Genomic DNA, 19236 nt, shown 5'->3' with positions numbered 1-19236 from the left:
GGCTTACCGATGGCACTGCATAGTGCCTAAAATATGAAACATAAAATAGGATTAGATTAAAATTGAACATACAAAAAATAGTTAAAATACAATCCAAAGGCGAAGGCTAAGGCCGTTCCATGATCAGTTGCACGATTTCTAGTAAATTTGTTGCACTACTATTTCCCAAAGACCTCCCAAAGCCAAGTTTTAACTCTCTTTCTGAAAGCCAGGAGGGAGGGGACTGATCTAATATCACTTGAGAAGGAGTTCCACTCCTAGGGGCCACCACAGAGACTGCCCTGTTTCTCGTCCCCACCAATCACGCTTGTGATGGAGGTGGGACCGAGAGCAGGGCCTCCCCAGATGATTTTAGACTCTGGGGTGGTTCATAAGAGGAGATACTTTCTGACATGCAATAAAGTAAAAATAAAACTCCTGGAAATGTTGAATATATACAATATACAATCTTGTGCTTTTCTTTTCCATTTCTGGCCGAATAGCTTAACCACTGGTTTATCCCAGTAGGAGATAAGTAGGAGGTCTGCTCAAGGGTCGTTTGTGGTCTCTTGGTATCCAGTCTGTGAGCTGAGATGTCCATCAGTTGTCAGTATAGGAATGAATAATTTTAGGGCTATGTAATCAAATGTCTGACCTATGTATTAAGTAACTTGGAGACTAGACATGGAGCAATGGCTTTAGACTACAGGAAAGGAGATTTCACCTGAACATCAGGAAGAACTTCCTCACTGTGAGAGCTGTTCAGCAGTGGAACTCTCTCCCCCGGACAGTGGTGGAGGCTCCTTCTTTGAAGGCTTTTAAGCAGAGGCTGGATGGCCATCTGTCAGGGGTGCTTAGAATGTGATTTACTGCTTCTTGGCAGGGGGTTGGACTGGATGGTCCATGAGGTCTCTTCCAACTCTATTATTCTATGATTCTATGAACTTCAACACTAGAATTCAACAGCCTGCATTATCATCGCACGTGCACCCTGAAGTATTTCTTCCTATACCTTTTCTGTTCACTTGCCCAACCTATTTGATAGGAGTAACAATATTTACCCTGCTCTATCTCAGCCCTGAACAGGAATCAGCGGCTTCCAAATTACCAATAATTCAATGCCACTTTAACATAAGATAAACAAAATACAATGTACATTGTGGATTAAATCATGAAAATCATAAAACACTAACATATAAATACATAAACTGTTAAAACATTACACATAGACCAAACGATCATAATCCAGAAGCCATTCCAATCACATTGCCATTCACTTCATAGCTGCTGCATATAGCCCTGTGTTACTCTCCACAAATGCTTGGTTCCATAGCCCAGGTTTTAACTTGTTTCCTAAAGGATAGGAGGGAGGGGGTCAATCTAACTGGGAAAAGAGTTCCACAGCCAAGGGGCTACCACTGAGAAGGCCCTGTTCCTTGTCCCCGTCAGCTGTGCCTGTGAAAAAGGTAGGACCGAGAGCAGCCCCCCCCCCCCCCCAAGAAGGTCTTAGTACCCAGGATGGTTCATAGAGGGAGATATGTTCAGACAAGCTGGGCCAGAACCATTTAGGGCAGTGGTTCACCTGAGGACCCACAGGTTGAGAACCACTGATTTAGGGCTTTATAGGCTAAAGCTAGGACTTTGAATTATGCTCAGTAGAAATTGGCAGCCAGTGGAGCTGACGCTGCCAGGGGGTTGTATTTTTCCTGTGCCTGTCTGGTGAGCAACCTGGCTGCCGCCTATTTGACTACTTGAAGCTTCCGCACAGTCTTCAAAGGCAACCCCACGTAGAGTGCATTGCAGTAATCAAATCGAGATGTAACAAGAGCATGGACAACTGTGGCCAAGTCTGGTTTTTCAAGATACAGACGCAGCTGGTGTCCAAGTTTTAGTTGCGCAAAAGCTCCTCTGATCCCCGCCAAAACCTGAGGTTCCAGGCTTAGTGATGAATCCAAAAAAACTTCAAGGCTGTGAACCTGTGATTTTCAGGGGAGTGTGACCCCATCCAGCGCAGGTTGTAACCTATATCCTGTTTGGCTTTGAATTGGATTAACTGCTTTGAATTGGATTATATGGCATTGTAGACTCAGACCCCTTCTATGTTGCCATATAATCCATTTTATCAAAGTGAATAATCCACATCTGCTATGAACTGGGTTATATGAGGCCCCAGCTACACTGCCGTGTGATCCATTTCAAAGCAGATATTATTATTATTATTATTATTATTATTATTATTATTTCTATGCCTCCTTTTTCCCAGGACAGAACCAAGGCGGTTCACTTCGTATTCAAAAATATACATACAAATTGTTAAAAGCTGTGAGTAAACAAGTATTAAAGTTTCTATAATCCTTAAAACCTTTCCATATTATTGAACATTAAAAGTTAAAATCAATAATCTGAATTTATATGGCAGCATAGATGGGGCCTCATATAATCCAGTTCAAAGCAGATAATCTGGATTATCTGATTTGATAATCTGGATTATATGGCAGTGTAGATCCAGCCTAAGGCCTCATCTATACTGCTATATAGTCCTGATTATCAAAGCTGATAATCCACATCTGTTTTGAACTGAATTATATGAATCGGCCATATAATCCAGTTCAAAGCAGACAATCTGGCAGTGTAGATGGAACCTAACATGTCATCAATTGTAAGGCCTCTATACTGCCATATAATGCAGTTACATGGTGCATGGGGTGCAGACCCAAAATTAATAAGAACATCAGCCCTGGCCTTGTCTTATGCAGTTGCTGAGTATGCCTGCCCTGTTTGGCACAAGTCTGTCCGGGCGAAGCAGGTGAACGTAGCACTGAATGAAACATGCAGAATAATACCAGGATATCTTAAATCTACACCTGTTGATAAACTCTACAGGCTAGCTGGCATTGCCACCCCCCCTCCCCAGATGTGCAACAGGAAGTTGCTCCTAACTGAGAGAAATAAGGTCGAACATTGTGAAAGCCACCCACTGCATGGCTGCCAGCCTCCTCCCACCAGACTCAAATCAAGGAAGGGCTTCATGAGAACCACCCCTCCTCTTGATGTTCCCCCAGCAACAACAAGAGCATCCCTCTGGGCAGCTAAACCAAGAAATCCCAAATAGATGGCCCCCTACTGTAGCATCTGCCTTCAGGGGCAAACCAAGAATAAGCAACTTGGATGTCCCTGAACAGACATAGAAGTGGAGGAGGCCAATCAAAAGACAACCTGGCAAAATGAAACTATCTAGAGAATCCTCAACCTTGTGTGACTGGAGCAGAACAAACAGCTCTGCATATGTATACTTGTCCACAATGCCCTGCCTCATATACAGAGAAAGAATTGTTTAAAGCTACAAACAGTTGCTGTTTCCCATTTTGGGTCAAAAATTATTTAACCACTTGTATTTTCTCTAGTTTTATCAGTTTTATACTTATTTATGCAATGCTTTCGACACGAAAAAGTAATGTGGTTGAGCTACATTATATGACAGTGTAGATTCGGTTAATGTAGTTCACAATACAGTTACATTGCATTATGAAACTGTTATATGGCAGTGTAGATGGGGCTTAAGGCACACACAAATTTCAGTACCATCAACTAAAAAAAAGCTTTGTTTATATATTTAAAACCACCCATGATTCTAGAATGCATCCCATTTTAGAAGAAAAAATGTACTTTGAAATATAAGAAATACAATAGACACACATATATTACATACATTATTCATACATACATATATTATTCATATACAATACACTCTCAGTTAACCAGAACCCAATCATCCAGAACGCTAATGCAAGTGGGAATGCTTTAAATTAAAAAGCTTTTTTTATCATGCAATTAAACAGTCAAACTGTTGCATTAAGTTTGTTTTTATTTGCCTTAATTTGCTTTTAATTACTGTATTTCAACATTAATTTCAAGCCAAAACAGAGTTTACAGTAGGATATAGTATGGAGTATAATAATCATGAATTTTATTAGTTCTCCACCTCTCTTAACACCTCAAGGCAGAGGACAACACGATCAAAACATAACAACATAAAATATATACAACAAAATACATGACACAATATTGTAATAGAATGCAAATCCAAAACTCCTTTTTTCAAAGTTGACTGGGCAGGCTTGCCAGGAGAGATAGGCCTTCAATTGTGTCTTATATTGTGACCACTCATTTAACTGTCAAGATCTCTTTCAGCAGGTCATTCTACAGCCGGGCAGTGTGGACTCAGATAATCCAGCTCAAAGCAGATATTGTGGATTATCTGCCTTGAAATTCTGGGTTATATGGCTGTGTGGAAGGATCCTTGGTATCCTAAGAGGTGGATTGAATTTCAAGTTCTGCTGTGCAGATCTACTGGCATTCAGTATACTGTACGTAAAAAGATAAATTGAAAGAGCTAGAGATGCCTGAATTTTGCAAACCAAGGCAGTATTCCAAGCTCCTCTCTCACCCCAACCTGTCATTCACCTCATGCTTTCTCTTTTCTCTCTGTCCAGTTCATTAATAGCCCAGAGCAAAATAGGAATTTGCTCTTTCCTCTTTGTATTGGAATAGTCAATAGATGAACGGTTGTCCTTTCACTTTGATGTGGGCTCCTGGTTACATTTTGGAAGCATTACAATATGTCTTTCTTGGAGGAAATCTGTCAGTAAAGATTTTGCTTTCTACTTGTACTAATATTGTTAATGAATCATAACTGAATATTTTTCAAATGCATCATCTTGTTGTAAAGAGCAAACTGAACTAAATATACACAGTCGCTTTTGAAGGACAGTTTTAGTTAGTGGGAATAAGAAGGTATTTTTAAAGTCCCCACAACAGTCTCCTTCCTGTTTCTCCATATTGCTACTTAAAGAAAGAAAGCAACACCAAACAATGTGTTTAATCTAAATTGGCCCAAAGATACATCCTATGCATATTTCTGGGTGGCATACTTCACTGATTTGACATGAGCATAGCAATTAATGCTGATTTAGAAAACAATTACATGAATGCGCAATAAAAATACAGTTTAAAACCTATGCTTACTTTATTGTTAGATTCATTTTTTTAATTATTACATCACAGACATGTTTCTTAATAACCAAAATAATAGATTTCTGTTAAACCTTCCAGTCACTAGCCAATAGGTCCAGCAGACAGAAATACCTTAACTGCATTCCTGAAATGGGCATGAAATCCATGAAATGTTTTGGACTTCAAATCCCAGAAATCATAGTAAGTGTAAGGAGTAGAATGTGGGAGCAAAATAATGAGCAGTCTTCCCATAGGACGTGCATATTTCCTACCAGCCACCTGAATTTATGTGAGGAGAGCAGATACATATTTTAAATTTGATAGTATACAGTCAATCTTCCATACTGTGGTTTTGATTTTTGTCCACTTGATTATTTATGGATTTAAAATGCTTTCTCACGGAATCTCTAGGTCTTCCAGAGATCCTTAGGGAGATCATCGATTCTTAGAGTGTGCAACTTCCAAAGGAAGTTAACCACAGAGTCATGCTGGAGGACCTAGATTCCTAGAGAAAACTCTCAGTTAAAAATAATACACTTTGGTATTTGAAGTTTTCCAACTTTTTCAGGAGTCCTGTGCCTCTAACCCTAGCAAACACAGAGGGTGGACTATTATTTCCTATTGCAATGGTTTAAAGCTGTGCTACTGATAGGTTATGGACTGACTGAAGCAGGAACTCTGAGGATGATTTCAGCAGTATTGTGGGATTGTGTAGACTAGAGAGATATCTTCTAATATGTGGTATCTAGACCATGGAGGATTTCAAAGCCAAATCTGAAATGCAGTACTTTGGAATGAACATGAAAATGTACTGGTTGATGCAACGCTGGCCAAATGAGTTATTATCTGTAAAAGATATACACAATAAATGGATTAGTTGCAGAGTTAATAAATGAAAACTCCACAAAATAGTTCATCTAAATTAAACCACAGGAGATAGCAGCATGTGTTAAGCCAGAACAAGCAGTATTTCAGATAATCTTTTCCTAATTTTTAACATGGTAAACATTTTTCACACAGTGATTTGCACTGGTGTTCGTAGCATTGGAATGTTGCCCTGCTTATTTAGTTTTCCATTTACCATAGTGGTGAGCAGAAAAACCTAGTTCTCTCAAAAAGAGAGTTTCAACTAAATGACAATTGATTTAGAAGTATAGATCACCACTGAAAAGAAGATAGAAGACAAATCCCCATGTTGAAGTCATCATAATGACTTCAACAAGAGAATATGTCTTCTTGAGCAAAATAGATACTAATTCCTGTCAATTTGGTCTAGTTAGAACGGGGCTGTATTTAAAAAAATAAAAAGAACCACAAAGGGAAGGTGGCAGGAATGCCATATTTTATTGTCATAACTCTAAATCAGCATAATTAATTTTAGGGAAGGAAAATTTTCCACTGTAATGTATTATGTATTATGTTTTACCAGAGTCCCAGAAAGAGTTTAAAATTTAAGTTGATCAAAACATTTTGTAAAGCACAATCTTGCAGATATTTGTCCAAACCTAACAGCTGCTCTAAAAGTAAGTCCATACGCGTGCATGCTTTTTGATATGAGTAATTGGATTTCTGTGGCCACAGTTTTAACCAGCCTTGAAAACTGCTGCCTTCCAGATGCACTCCTCTTGTGCCCAGTCAGCTGGCTGATCGTGTTTTAGTACAACACATCTGTAAGGTGCCAGCTTCAGGAAGTCTGATCTGTGCTAACACATTTCAGCAAGTTTTGATTCACCTTGAGCTCTGTTCCACATTTGTCATTTACTATTGCGTTTGACTTCCAGTTCAATAAAATGAGTTTGGCCTTACGTTTGCTCTGCTATGTATACATAATCATAAAGTGCTGAGAATTCCTACTGTATTCCACCTCTCATAATTCTTGAGGAAGTAGTAACAGGCTTACATCTAAAGTATGGTTGTGCCTAACCTTAAAAGCTGGAACCAAAAATAGATCCACCATAATATTATAAAGTTTATTTATATCCCGCCCCCTCTCCAAAAGGACCAGGGGTAGCTTACAACAAAACTAAATCGTAACACATACATAAGCAAAAGCAAAAAGACAAGACATAATATATAACCAACAATCATAAGCAGGTTAAATTAACATAACAGTATCGCAATAAATACACCGTTTAAAATTTTGTACTGGGTTTAAAAACATATTGCACCACAGAGGCAAAACCAGTCAAAACCAATAGGTATTCGACAGAGCTAAAAGACTACCATCATATTAAGTAGTAATCATCCATTTTCGAAAGCCTGCTTCCACATCCAGGTTTTTAGTTCTTTTCTAAAGGTAGTTAGAGAGGGAACGCGTCTGATTTCTTTATGAGAGCATTCCAAAGCCAGGGTCCACCAGTGAAAAGGCCCTTTCCCCCATACTTACCAACCATGGCTGAGACTGATGGGGACAGTGAGAAGGCCCCCCTGGAGAACCTTAAGGCCCAAATTGGTTCATAGGGGGAGACGCGGTCACGTAAATAGACTGGATCCGAACCATAAAGGGCTTTATAGGTTTTAACCTGCACTTTGAATTGGGCCTGGAAACTCACAGGCAGCCAGTGGAGCTGCTTTAACAGGGAGTAGTGTGCTCCCTATAGTCAGCTCCCGTTAGAAATCTAGCTGCTGCTCTCTGCACTAATTGCAGTTTCCGAACCTTCATAGGCAGCCTCACGTAGAGTGTGTTGCAGTAATCCATCCAAAATGTAACTAAGGTATGGACCACTGTGGCCAACACTTTGAACTCCTTAAGCTTCCCAGTTCATAGTGCTAGTTTTTAAACCCTAAACAGCTTCAGGATCTTCTGTCTGAAAGAGTGTATTATCTCATATTAACCCACAAGTAGCCTACATCCAGAGTCTGGGTTCATTCTCTAGTTATATAGAGGAACAGGTCTTTAGACAAAGATGGCCATCAAGCAGAATTTTCTTTTATTTTCCAATCTTTTCAGTGATGAGTGAAGAGATTGCCATTGTTCCTTATACATTATCCAAGTTGTTCAGTCGCTGAGAAATTATTTCAGAATTCATTTTAGTCTGAATAGGATATTTACTCCTGTTCTGGACTGATTTGATGTCACTGGCCAGTTAACCATTCTGAAGAAATATCGGAAATTTCACCAGAATATCTCACATTTAAAAAATACACTTATGGGAAAGCTTTTATAGTTAACATTATTTCCTAATATATAGATCTATTTGAAAACTGGGCTTGCTTCTCTACTGGAATTTGCTAAATCTCTGCCTGATCTTTTTTCCACCAAAGGTTTTGGGCACAGGAGATCTTCTTTCCATATAAACATACATACATACATATAAACTACATACAAGAGTTAGGGAGACGGGTTGGCTTAAACTTCAAGAATCCCCCAACCATCATGGCTAATAGTCTGAGGATTCTGGCAGCTGCAGTCTAACTTTCCAAAATGTACCAGGTGTTAATGTTTTGTTTTGTTATTTAGTTTCTGAATGGTTTCTGAAAGGTGAATTTCTATGAAGAGAACACTGGAAACAGCCATTAATGCTGCATGTAGGAAATTCATCTGTATTCCCAAGTAGTGCACTGAGTATATGTGTGTTTGCATAAATGTGTGTGTAGGATTTTTTCAGATTCTGTAATCAACAACCTGCAGTTAAATACTAATTTTCTTCCATGGCTAAAACAGAGACCTAAATGGATTTATTCCTTCCTAATATTTTCCAGTGTAATGAGGATGCAATTTAAGTAAGCTACAGGCTGTTAATTATTCTGGCAAGTTTTCTGTTACTTTTTTCTATGCTGAAAATGCAAATGCACAGTGAGAAGCACAACACATTATTTGTCAAACATGGTGTTTTAATTGATTTATTTCTCTTTTAAGTCTTATTTGCCTCTCTGATTGCTTGGTGCAAACGATGATTATTTCAATTGTTTCATATATTGATGAAAAAATTCTTCATATTTTTCAGTCCTACCCTCAACAGCACAATAAAACATTGAATTAATCAAGTGAAAGATTGGGGGAAAACATTACTCCATAACCCAAAATGAAATAGTAACAAAACACTTTGAGATAATGAATGCTTTCTGTAAAAAATTACATGGAGTACAATTATTATATCTAGATAAATTATGTATTTTGTTCCTTCCCAATGGCCATGTTTACATTAATTAAAACAACTGCTGCAGTACATTTTTATTTGTCAAGTTCATAAATGACATTACTGATACTTTGCTGTCATTCAAAATATTCCTAGAAGAATGACTTTTAAGAAAACTGTTACCATTCTGAAGTTATACCGTATTTTTTGCTTTAAGACTTGATAAGACTTGATAAGACGCTTGATAAGACGCAGATCGCCAGGAAGGGAGAATGGGGCGATCTGTGCCGTCCACGCGTGCGGACGGCACAGATCGCCCCATTCTCCCTTCCTGGACGCAGATTGCGTTTATAAGACGCACTGACTTTTTCCCTCTATTTTGGGGGGGGGGGGGGAAGTGCGTCTTATAAAGCGAAAAATACGGTAATCATTTTTAAAACAATATATTAGAAACTGTTAATACTCTGCAGAGCAGACTGTCACAATGTGGGGGGTTGGAAGATACATAGATGTAGTGGCATAACAGTAAATTGGTAGAATGAACAAACCATGAGGATATACCCTATATAGTCATATATAAATCTACATTTTTAGTAAAAAATTAATTTAAATGTCTGGAGCCCCTGATGGCGTAGTGGACTAAAGCCTTGTGACTTGAAGGTTGGGTTGCTGACCTGAAAGCTGCCAGGTTCGAATCCCACCTGGGGAGAGTGCGGATGAGCTTCCTCTATCAGCTCCAGCTCCATGCGGGGACATGAGAGAAGCCTCCCACAAAGATGGTAAAAACATTTTTTAAAAATCTGGGCGTCCCCTGGGCAACATCCTTGCAGATGGCCAATTTTCTCATTCTAGAAGCGACTCAAGTTGCTCCTGACACGAAAAAAAAAATCCATGGATCAGTGTGAGTACTGTATACAGGCTGAAGAGATCAACCGGTTAAGAACGCAGGTTCAAGAGTTGCAGGTTTTATTGCTACAGGCCCACGGAGGGACACTCCCAGTTTCTATTGGGGAGCCCTCAGAAAACTTGCAGTCTCTGATGGAGAAGAACCACTCCCTTACAGAGGAGAATGCAAAACCCAGCCGCAGCCTGAGCGAAGCAGCAAGTCAGATTGCTCAGGTGTTGGAGAGTTACATTGCGAATGAAAAGATCAACGCCAAACTTGAGGAGCTGCAGCAGCACCCTGTGACAAAACTCAACCTGCAGAAGTTACTTGAGACTCTGGAGGACCAAGAACTAAAACAGCTGGTGGAATTATTTTGTCAGCTGCAGGAACTGATTACTCGCTTGACGAATGAAAATGCTAATGGTGATGCTGACATGGATACATCTGACCAGGATTCTTGTTATAATAGTGCTGTTTCAGAAGCTGATCTGGAAGCCCAACGATCCTCTGATGAGTATGCGACCCAGCATGCCCTTCACCAGGCTCAGATGTCAAAAGAGCTGCTGGAGCACAATAAAGCCCTGGCTCTGAAGGAGGCCTTGGCGAGGAAGATCTCTCAGAATGACAGCCAGCTGGAGCCCATACAGAGGCAATACCAGAGCAACATTAAGAATTTGGAAGAAGTAGTTTCCAAACTGCAGAAGGAGAAAGAAGAGCTGATCATGGCACTTCACGTGTCCAAAAAGGATGCCAACCAAGCAAAGCTGAGCGAGCAGCGTCGAAGGCGACTTCAGGACCTGGAAGGAGAAATGACAGATCTGAAGAAGAAACTGAAAGACCAGTCAAAGCTCCTGAAGATGAAAGAATCCAGTGAGCAGACAGTGCGCAAACTAAACCAAGAGATCCGGAACGATCTTGCGAATGAAATTGAGGTCCTTGTTAGTATTGAAAAAGATCAGCGCCACCTCAACGACCTTCTAGAAGACCGTAAAAAATTGGCCAAGGAAATCACATCACTTAAAGAAAAGCAGGAGGCAGGGGAGAACCTTTCCGCAAAAAAAAAGAGGCGCACCTTCTCGCGCAATGATGCAGATATGAACTATTCCCTCGCCAACCAAATTCGGAGCCTGGAAACAGAGATGGAGCTCAGGAGTGCCCAAATTGCTGATCTCCAACAGAAACTGCTGGATGCCGACGCAGGAGACCGCACCAAGCATCGCTGGGGGAGAATCCACACCCTCCCAGAAGCCTATTGTGCGATCAAGTACCTGATTGGCGAGCTTACCTCCTCCAAAGTAGAGTATAGCAAACTGGAGAACCGCCTCAAGCAGAGCAAAACCTCATGCGCCAACCTGCACAAAATGCTGGCAGAGAAACAGAAAGTAGCCACCGAAATGGAAGCAGAGTACGAAAGCCAGCTAGTCAAGATGGAGCAGGAGCACCAAGAGAAGGTGCTGTACCTGCTCAGCCAGATCAACCATAAAGAAGAAACAGAGAAACGGCTCCTCAAACAGCTCCAATTCCAGAATCAAGAACTGTCAAGGATGAGAGAAGTCTTTGAGAAGAACCAAGCGCTCTCTGAAGAGCTTGATGTTGCCAAACAGAAACTGCTGCTGCTTCAAGTGGCCAGTGGGCAGAAGATCCTCCGGAGCATGCATCCCGCTCTGGCAGATGAACCGGACTCCCCCTTCAACTTCATCCCACCCAAGCCCAAGCCCCACAGGCGAACTCCCGCAAGGTCTACATTTGCGATGCCAGAGGAAGACTCAACATCCGATTCGGAGGATTTGGGAGGAGACACTGAAGATGATGAGTGGGTCCCAGCCAAACTTGCCAAGAAGACTGCTTTGGGGTGCTGCTGCAAAGGCGGTTGCAGAAACAGGAAGTGTGGCTGCCGGAAGCAAAAAGTGACCTGTTCTGAGGACTGTCGCTGCAAGGCCGAGGAGTGCTGGAACCGAGACAACTTTATCTTGAAACAAGAACTGTCAAGGATGAGAGAAGTCTTTGAGAAGAACCAAGCGCTCTCTGAAGAGCTTGATGTTGCCAAACAGAAACTGCTGCTGCTTCAAGTGGCCAGTGGGCAGAAGATCCTCCGGAGCATGCATCCCGCTCTGGCAGATGAACCGGACTCCCCCTTCAACTTCATCCCACCCAAGCCCAAGCCCCACAGGCGAACTCCCGCAAGGTCTACATTTGCGATGCCAGAGGAAGACTCAACATCCGATTCGGAGGATTTGGGAGGAGACACTGAAGATGATGAGTGGGTCCCAGCCAAACTTGCCAAGAAGACTGCTTTGGGGTGCTGCTGCAAAGGCGGTTGCAGAAACAGGAAGTGTGGCTGCCGGAAGCAAAAAGTGACCTGTTCTGAGGACTGTCGCTGCAAGGCCGAGGAGTGCTGGAACCGAGACAACTTTATCTTGAATCAAGAACTGTCAAGGATGAGAGAAGTCTTTGAGAAGAACCAAGCGCTCTCTGAAGAGCTTGATGTTGCCAAACAGAAACTGCTGCTGCTTCAAGTGGCCAGTGGGCAGAAGATCCTCCGGAGCATGCATCCCGCTCTGGCAGATGAACCGGACTCCCCCTTCAACTTCATCCCACCCAAGCCCAAGCCCCACAGGCGAACTCCCGCAAGGTCTACATTTGCGATGCCAGAGGAAGACTCAACATCCGATTCGGAGGATTTGGGAGGAGACACTGAAGATGATGAGTGGGTCCCAGCCAAACTTGCCAAGAAGACTGCTTTGGGGTGCTGCTGCAAAGGCGGTTGCAGAAACAGGAAGTGTGGCTGCCGGAAGCAAAAAGTGACCTGTTCTGAGGACTGTCGCTGCAAGGCTGAGGAGTGCTGGAACCGAGACAACTTTATCTTGAATCAAGAACTGTCAAGGATGAGAGAAGTCTTTGAGAAGAACCAAGCGCTCTCTGAAGAGCTTGATGTTGCCAAACAGAAACTGCTGCTGCTTCAAGTGGCCAGTGGGCAGAAGATCCTCCGGAGCATGCATCCCGCTCTGGCAGATGAACCGGACTCCCCCTTCAACTTCATCCCACCCAAGCCCAAGCCCCGCAGGCGAACTCCCGCAAGGTCTACATTTGCGATGCCAGAGGAAGACTCAACATCCGATTCGGAGGATTTGGGAGGAGACACTGAAGATGATGAGTGGGTCCCAGCCAAACTTGCCAAGAAGACTGCTTTGGGGTGCTGCTGCAAAGGCGGTTGCAGAAACAGGAAGTGTGGCTGCCGGAAGCAAAAAGTGACCTGTTCTGAGGACTGTCGCTGCAAGGCCGAGGAGTGCTGGAACCGAGACAACTTTATCTTGGAGGGGACACTCATGGAGGGGCCAACAGGAGATGCCAAGGACCTGGAAGACCCCACGCTGGTGGCAGCAGGGGACACTTTCTTTGCGCCCCCAGAGGTCACTCCCAACAGGAAGCGGACGCAGGCTCTGAGCAGCACCAGGCGGTGGTTCTCCGGCTGCACCCCGATCAAGGAGGGCTTCTGAGCCGAAGGAAGCTCGATCCTGTACTCAAGGCAGGCCCAGTCTTTTGTTAGTTTTATAGCATGTACATTTTTTCTTGAGTACTGTATATTAAGTCTAAACAAAAATGAACTATTCCCTTCTCTGAATAGAGTGGTAACAGGCAAAAGCTTAGTCCATCCTGGGAGATCCTTAAAAAAAGCACTGAGCTCCTCTGCTCCCTTCGCTGTGACACTATGTCTAACCATTTTGAATGCCTGTGTAGGAAAATGGTGATGGCTAACCCTTTGAGGCAACGCTGGCACTTTCTCCTCTCTACAAAATGACCCTTGATTTATCCACAGTTCATATCAAAATCCATAATTTTGGCCCCCAAACCTGTCCTTGACTTATACATGGGGTCAACTAATACATGCGCATATACGGTAATAATCATTTCTTAATACAGACCTTGTGGAAAGATGGGGGAGGATTTCTAAGAGTTGGAATCACTCTGTACATCAAAGAAGGTATAACAAGATATCTCATGAGGGAGTCCTCCACCAAGTTTGCAGATATCTATACCAGGCCCTAAAATAATATTATTTCTCCAACCTTTCAGCATGCAAATGTTTCAGGTGACCTTAACATAAGCTGAGGCTGATCCAAAGGAAAACACTGTTTACTCTTCTATGACTTTATTTATTCCATAAAGCCCATGTTTGGTGCCCACAACCTATTTATATATATTATTGAACTGCTTGTTAATAATCACCACAGCAGTCAAATTCAGTATATATATGTAGACAGTTGTGAAGGAAGTAAAACACAGCCATACTGGACTTCAAAATAGCAAACAACTAAATAAAAGAATGAGAAAGAAGTTAAAAAACAAAGTCAAAAAGGTCAGATGTTTCCAAAATATTTAGAAATACGGTATTAAAAAGTAATGAGTACCACAGAAAGTGTACTATCCAATTCAAGACAATGCCAAGACTCTTAATGAGCAGTGCCAAGAGATATGAAGGCTTCCTCCAGAAAACTAAAGTCTTTCTTGGATAAGAAGAACACAAAATAATATAATCTTTGGCAATAAAATAACAGGCAAACAGATCCTGAGACATTTTTAAAAACTCATAATGACCCAAATGGCAGAAGAAAGGAAAGCAGCCATCACAGTGACATTGAGGAACCAGAAGGAATACAGGACATTTCAGATGAGTTTATGAAAATTGATGGTAAATATGATTAAAGTTACATAATCAGGCTTATAAAACAATCCAATTTTTATAAAAGTCCACTGATTTTGAAAAATGAGGGGTTTCCCCCCCAAAAGTTAAACGGAATGGGACCTAGTGACCTATAGTATGACTCCCATACCCAGTTGTTTCACCTACCTGCATCAAACAAAATACGTTTCTAGGTCTCCCAGACCATTCTGTGGTATGCTTATGCTCGAAGATACCATAGAGGTTGCTTGGAGGAACTAATAAATGTGAGAGGGGATACCTTCCTAGGATTTTTCTAAATCCTCCAGGGTAACTCTACGGTAACTTCCAGTGGAGGATTTTAATTTTAGTAGAGTTCACTCTTATTTATAGATTCCTTCTTCCACCGTAAATTGAAGAACGTGTCCTTCACGATATGTGGGCTGTACGGTATTTACAAAATGAATTGCTGCTGCTAGAATTGAAATGAATCCTGATGTCCTTCAAGAAGAAAGGTTTTAATTTTTTGATAGAAAAAAAATTAGCCTGGGGGGCATATACCTTTGAATTTTCATTGGTTTCTGCAAATCCAAGTCTTGTCACTAAATTTACGTAGATAGGAACAATTACTGGTAGATCATCAATAGCATGATCGCTGTTATATGAATACCACGTGCTGTAAAGGAAGAAACTGGAAAAACCACCTCTGTATTCCTTGCCTAAGAAAACCCTATGAAATTCATGATGTCACCATAAGGTAACAAGCAAGTTATAATCATGTACATACCTGGCCTATTGCAAAGCTCTGGTAAACACACTTCAGCAAGTATTCATAAGTAAGTATGAAAGAGAAGAACCTCTTAGAGATCAGTAACTGATTCAAGATTCCATAACAGAAAATGGGGGAAAATGACATTTGTCACAATGGAGGAATCCCCTGCAATATCTGCACTGGGTCTAATGCTTTTAACTGGATTTAAGACATAACCAGTGATTGCTGCAAGGTTTGTTAGAGACACTGCAGCATTGAAAATAGTTGAAACAAAAAGGGGTTGCTTTGAGCTACCACTGCAACAGAGAAAGGATAGAGCATTGGAATGATTTCTCCTGTGACTCTACAATCTATCTAGAACCTAGAACAACAAAGTGAAAAATTGTGATCTTGGATCTTAGGGCCCAAGATGGGAACACCTGGCTGTGACACTAGTTGTGCATCAGAGAGGATAACTGACCAGGTATGATGATCCAGTATTGCTGGACTACTACCTACACTGCTGCAGATAAATAGATTAAAGAAACATAGACTCTAGAACAAGGAGGAATTGAGTATACTTCGTTATTTTCTCATGAGCTGAATTAATTACATAATTTTTGGTGAGTGATATTGAAAGTCATGCCAGAAAAAAAAACCTTCAGATTTGAAATGAGCAGTTACGGAAGTCACAAACATAGGCAATGGTTTCATGGTACATTACATATATTAATAAAAGAGTCCTTACTATTATGCCTGTAATGAAATAAATTTTTGGACCCAAGGAAACTGAGGCCCCCTCTACACTGCCATATAAAACCCAGATTATCTGCTTTCATTTGGATTATATGGTAGTGTAGATTCATATAATCTAGTTCAAAGATGATAATGTGTATTATCTGATTATAATATGGATTATACTGCAGTGTAGAAGGGGCCTTGGTTTAGAAAGATGTGTTGCTTTCAAACATCAAAACTACCTGACTACTGTAAAGTTCTGAAATCATTATATCACCTTTTGCAGCCTCTGGATCCTATAATATTCCATCGTACTTCCACTACAGTGTAAATATGCTTTATCACCTGAGTCTTTAATGAGTCTTTAATATCACTCAGTACTGCATCGGAAGATGTGGGTTGATATTACTGAAAGATCATGCTAAAATAAACCAGTTAATCTTTAAGGTGCTGCTACATTCCTTTTTCCCTCATCCCTCTTCCTCCCTCTTTTTTATATTCCAACAAACTGCTTCTTCAAAAACTAATTATGATAATGCAACTTGTAGGTATATCTTGAGGTTGGGTACAAAAACAATCTTCTGTACTTTGTATAGGTTTGCTTCACCCATCCACGTCATTTTTTGCTTGCAGGAGACCCCCTGATTAACATTAGAATTTTAGCTGCAGTTGTTTGTGGATAAACTTTTGTTAAAACAAGGCCACAAAAATGACCTTTATGCAGACACCTATTAAGGCACTAAACGGCTTGGCTACATTCAACTCTGGCGTGTATACATAATGATCAGAACAATGATGGGATCAGCAGCTGCAAGAGGCCTGAATTGAATCCTTCAACAATGGCAAAGTTTTTCCAGGCCCAAAGGACATTTTAGGGGAAGGGGGAGCTGATAATTCAGAAGAAAGAAAATAATATGGGGGAGAAAATGCTAGCCAACTTTGCAGCAGTTAGCATAGTGTTACCATCTGAAACATGTCAGTTTAAGAGTGGCTCACACTATCCATTCTTTGACACAACTGCAGCATTGAGGCCTCTCCTCCCGCACCCCGCCAATAATCCCAGATGGCATGCCACAAAATTTCAATTTGTTTTTAAAGCCTTCTTTGCTGTTATTATGCAATTGAGAGTGCAAAAGCAAGTTGCCATTCTCATGGCACTATTTGCATTGGCTATTATCCCCTAAAATCCCTTTTAAACAGCTACATTGTCAACCCATAGGCCCCCGTTTAGGACTACAAAAAAGTGATTAATTTGATCAAAGAAACAGCCAAGTACAAAATGCACTTTTCAAACTGCATCAGAGTAAGTTCTATTTACAGACTCCTGCGTAGCAAGACCAGTGCGGTAAAGTTGAGCAAAGTGGCGAGGAGGATGCAAAAAGAGGCATCATTTTGATGAGGAATGGGAGGGAATGTTCCCATGATTCTTACAAAATATAATTAAAATGGACTCTCTCAGAACTGAGATACAAGAATCAGTTTTTCGTATTTGGCGTTCAGCCACCATCTACCTGCCAACTCAGTCAACTGAAGTCATTCTTCATACATAGCACTTTGCTTATCTTTACGGCAATTGATTTACAGAATTACCTTTCTTTTTTACTCAAAGGGAATATATCATGCCAGTATCAATTTTTTGAATGCAGCCCATTTCTACATGCTTAAAAATCCCACAGAACACTGTACTATGGTTAAGATGTATGTATATATGTTGTTTCCATCAGCCTTTTGAGACAGATAATTTTAGTCATATTATGTCGCATTATTTGGGACCTTCTCTGTGATTTTCTTATGCGGTGCTTTTCCAGCAAGTTGATGTGGGAGTCTGGAAATTATTTTTGTCAATATACCAGGAACCAGCATTGGGTATAATTGTTTCTTTCTTTCCCGGATAATTGCCAGGAGGAGGCAGCCAAATATTCAGGAATCATTACCAGTCCAGGTACTGAATAGCACTACTCTGGTGAATGTCTTCTCTGGCTGACTGAGTTTCAGCCTAAGAGGGCACCTGTGGGTTCAGGTATCCATAAGGTAATGCATCAGATCAGTCCTGGGAGCTCAGACAATTTTAAGACAGCAGTTTGCCTCATACCAGGATTTCTACAGCTCCAGTGATTTCTTATGTACTCTTAGGACTCCTCCAGATGGCCAATAATTCCAGTAAATTTCCGGCCATTATGTGTCTGGGCTATACAACTCACAGTGGTTGTTTCTATTCCTGCTTGCAGTCACATCATGAGCAAACTGAGATTACATGTTCTGCTGGAGCTGTGGTGAATGGTGCTGCAGGTGATGTGTCATTTCCTTCCCATATTTCCTATGCAACAACACATCATCAGTGGAATGCCCACAGGTACACCAGAAATAAAGAGAATGAATTCTGCCAAGAAGAAGGAGAATCACATTCAAAGCACCCCCAACAGATGGCCATCCTGCCTTTGCTTAAAAGCCTCCAAAAGAAGGAGCCTCAACCACCCTCCAGGGCAGAGAGTTCCAGTGCCAAACAGCTCTCACAGTGAGGAAGTTCTTTCTAATGTTCAGGTGGAATCTCCTTTCCTGTAGTTTGAAGCCACTGTTCTGTGTCTCCAGGGCAGCAGAAAACAAGCTGCCTCCCTCCTCCCTATGACTTCCCCTCACATATTTATACATGGCTATCATGTCTCCTCTCAGCCTTCTCTTCTGTAGGCTAAACATACCCAGCTCTTTAAGCTGCTCCTCATAGGGCTTGTTCTCCGGACCCTTGATCATATTAGTTGCCCACCTCGACACTTTCCAGCTTGTCAACATCTCCCTTCAATTGCGGTGCCCAGAATTGGACACAGTATTCCAGGTGTGGTCTGACCAAGGCAGAATAGAGGGGTAGCATGACTTCCTTGGATTTAGACTCTATACTCCTATTTATGCAGGCCAAAATCCCATTGGCTTTTTTAGCTGCTACATCACATTGTAGGTTCATGTTTAACTTGTCCACGAGGACTCCAAGATCCTTTTCACATGTGCTGCTGTCAAGCCAGGCGTCGTGCATTTTGTAGTTCTCTGTGAAGGGAGAGGGGAGAGGAAGGGGTTCCTCCCCTCCACTTCCCCTCTTCCTCATCACCCTGTCGTCCCAGCCAATGTCACTCCAGAAGAG

General features: G+C 41.5%; 1 protein-coding gene and 1 long non-coding RNA gene across 2 annotated transcripts in view; both read left to right on the top strand.

Moving 5' to 3' along the window:
* The window catches only part of LOC134299455 (uncharacterized), a 77658-nt gene that overhangs the window by 797 nt on the left and 57625 nt on the right, over positions 1 to 19236 (top strand). The window lies entirely within an intron of this gene.
* LOC100566877 (chromosome-associated kinesin KIF4-like) lies at positions 9948 to 13532 on the top strand. Its single transcript, XM_062982299.1, has one exon. It carries the CDS (start codon positions 9963 to 9965, stop codon positions 13452 to 13454), a length of 3492 nt encoding a protein of 1163 aa, XP_062838369.1. The 5' UTR covers positions 9948 to 9962; the 3' UTR covers positions 13455 to 13532.

This window comes from Anolis carolinensis, chromosome 5, assembly GCF_035594765.1.
Source record: "Anolis carolinensis isolate JA03-04 chromosome 5, rAnoCar3.1.pri, whole genome shotgun sequence".
Classification (NCBI taxonomy): domain Eukaryota; kingdom Metazoa; phylum Chordata; class Lepidosauria; order Squamata; family Dactyloidae; genus Anolis; species Anolis carolinensis.
Note: the sequence above shows the minus strand (reverse complement) of the source record. Positions and strands in the feature narration are given on the sequence as shown.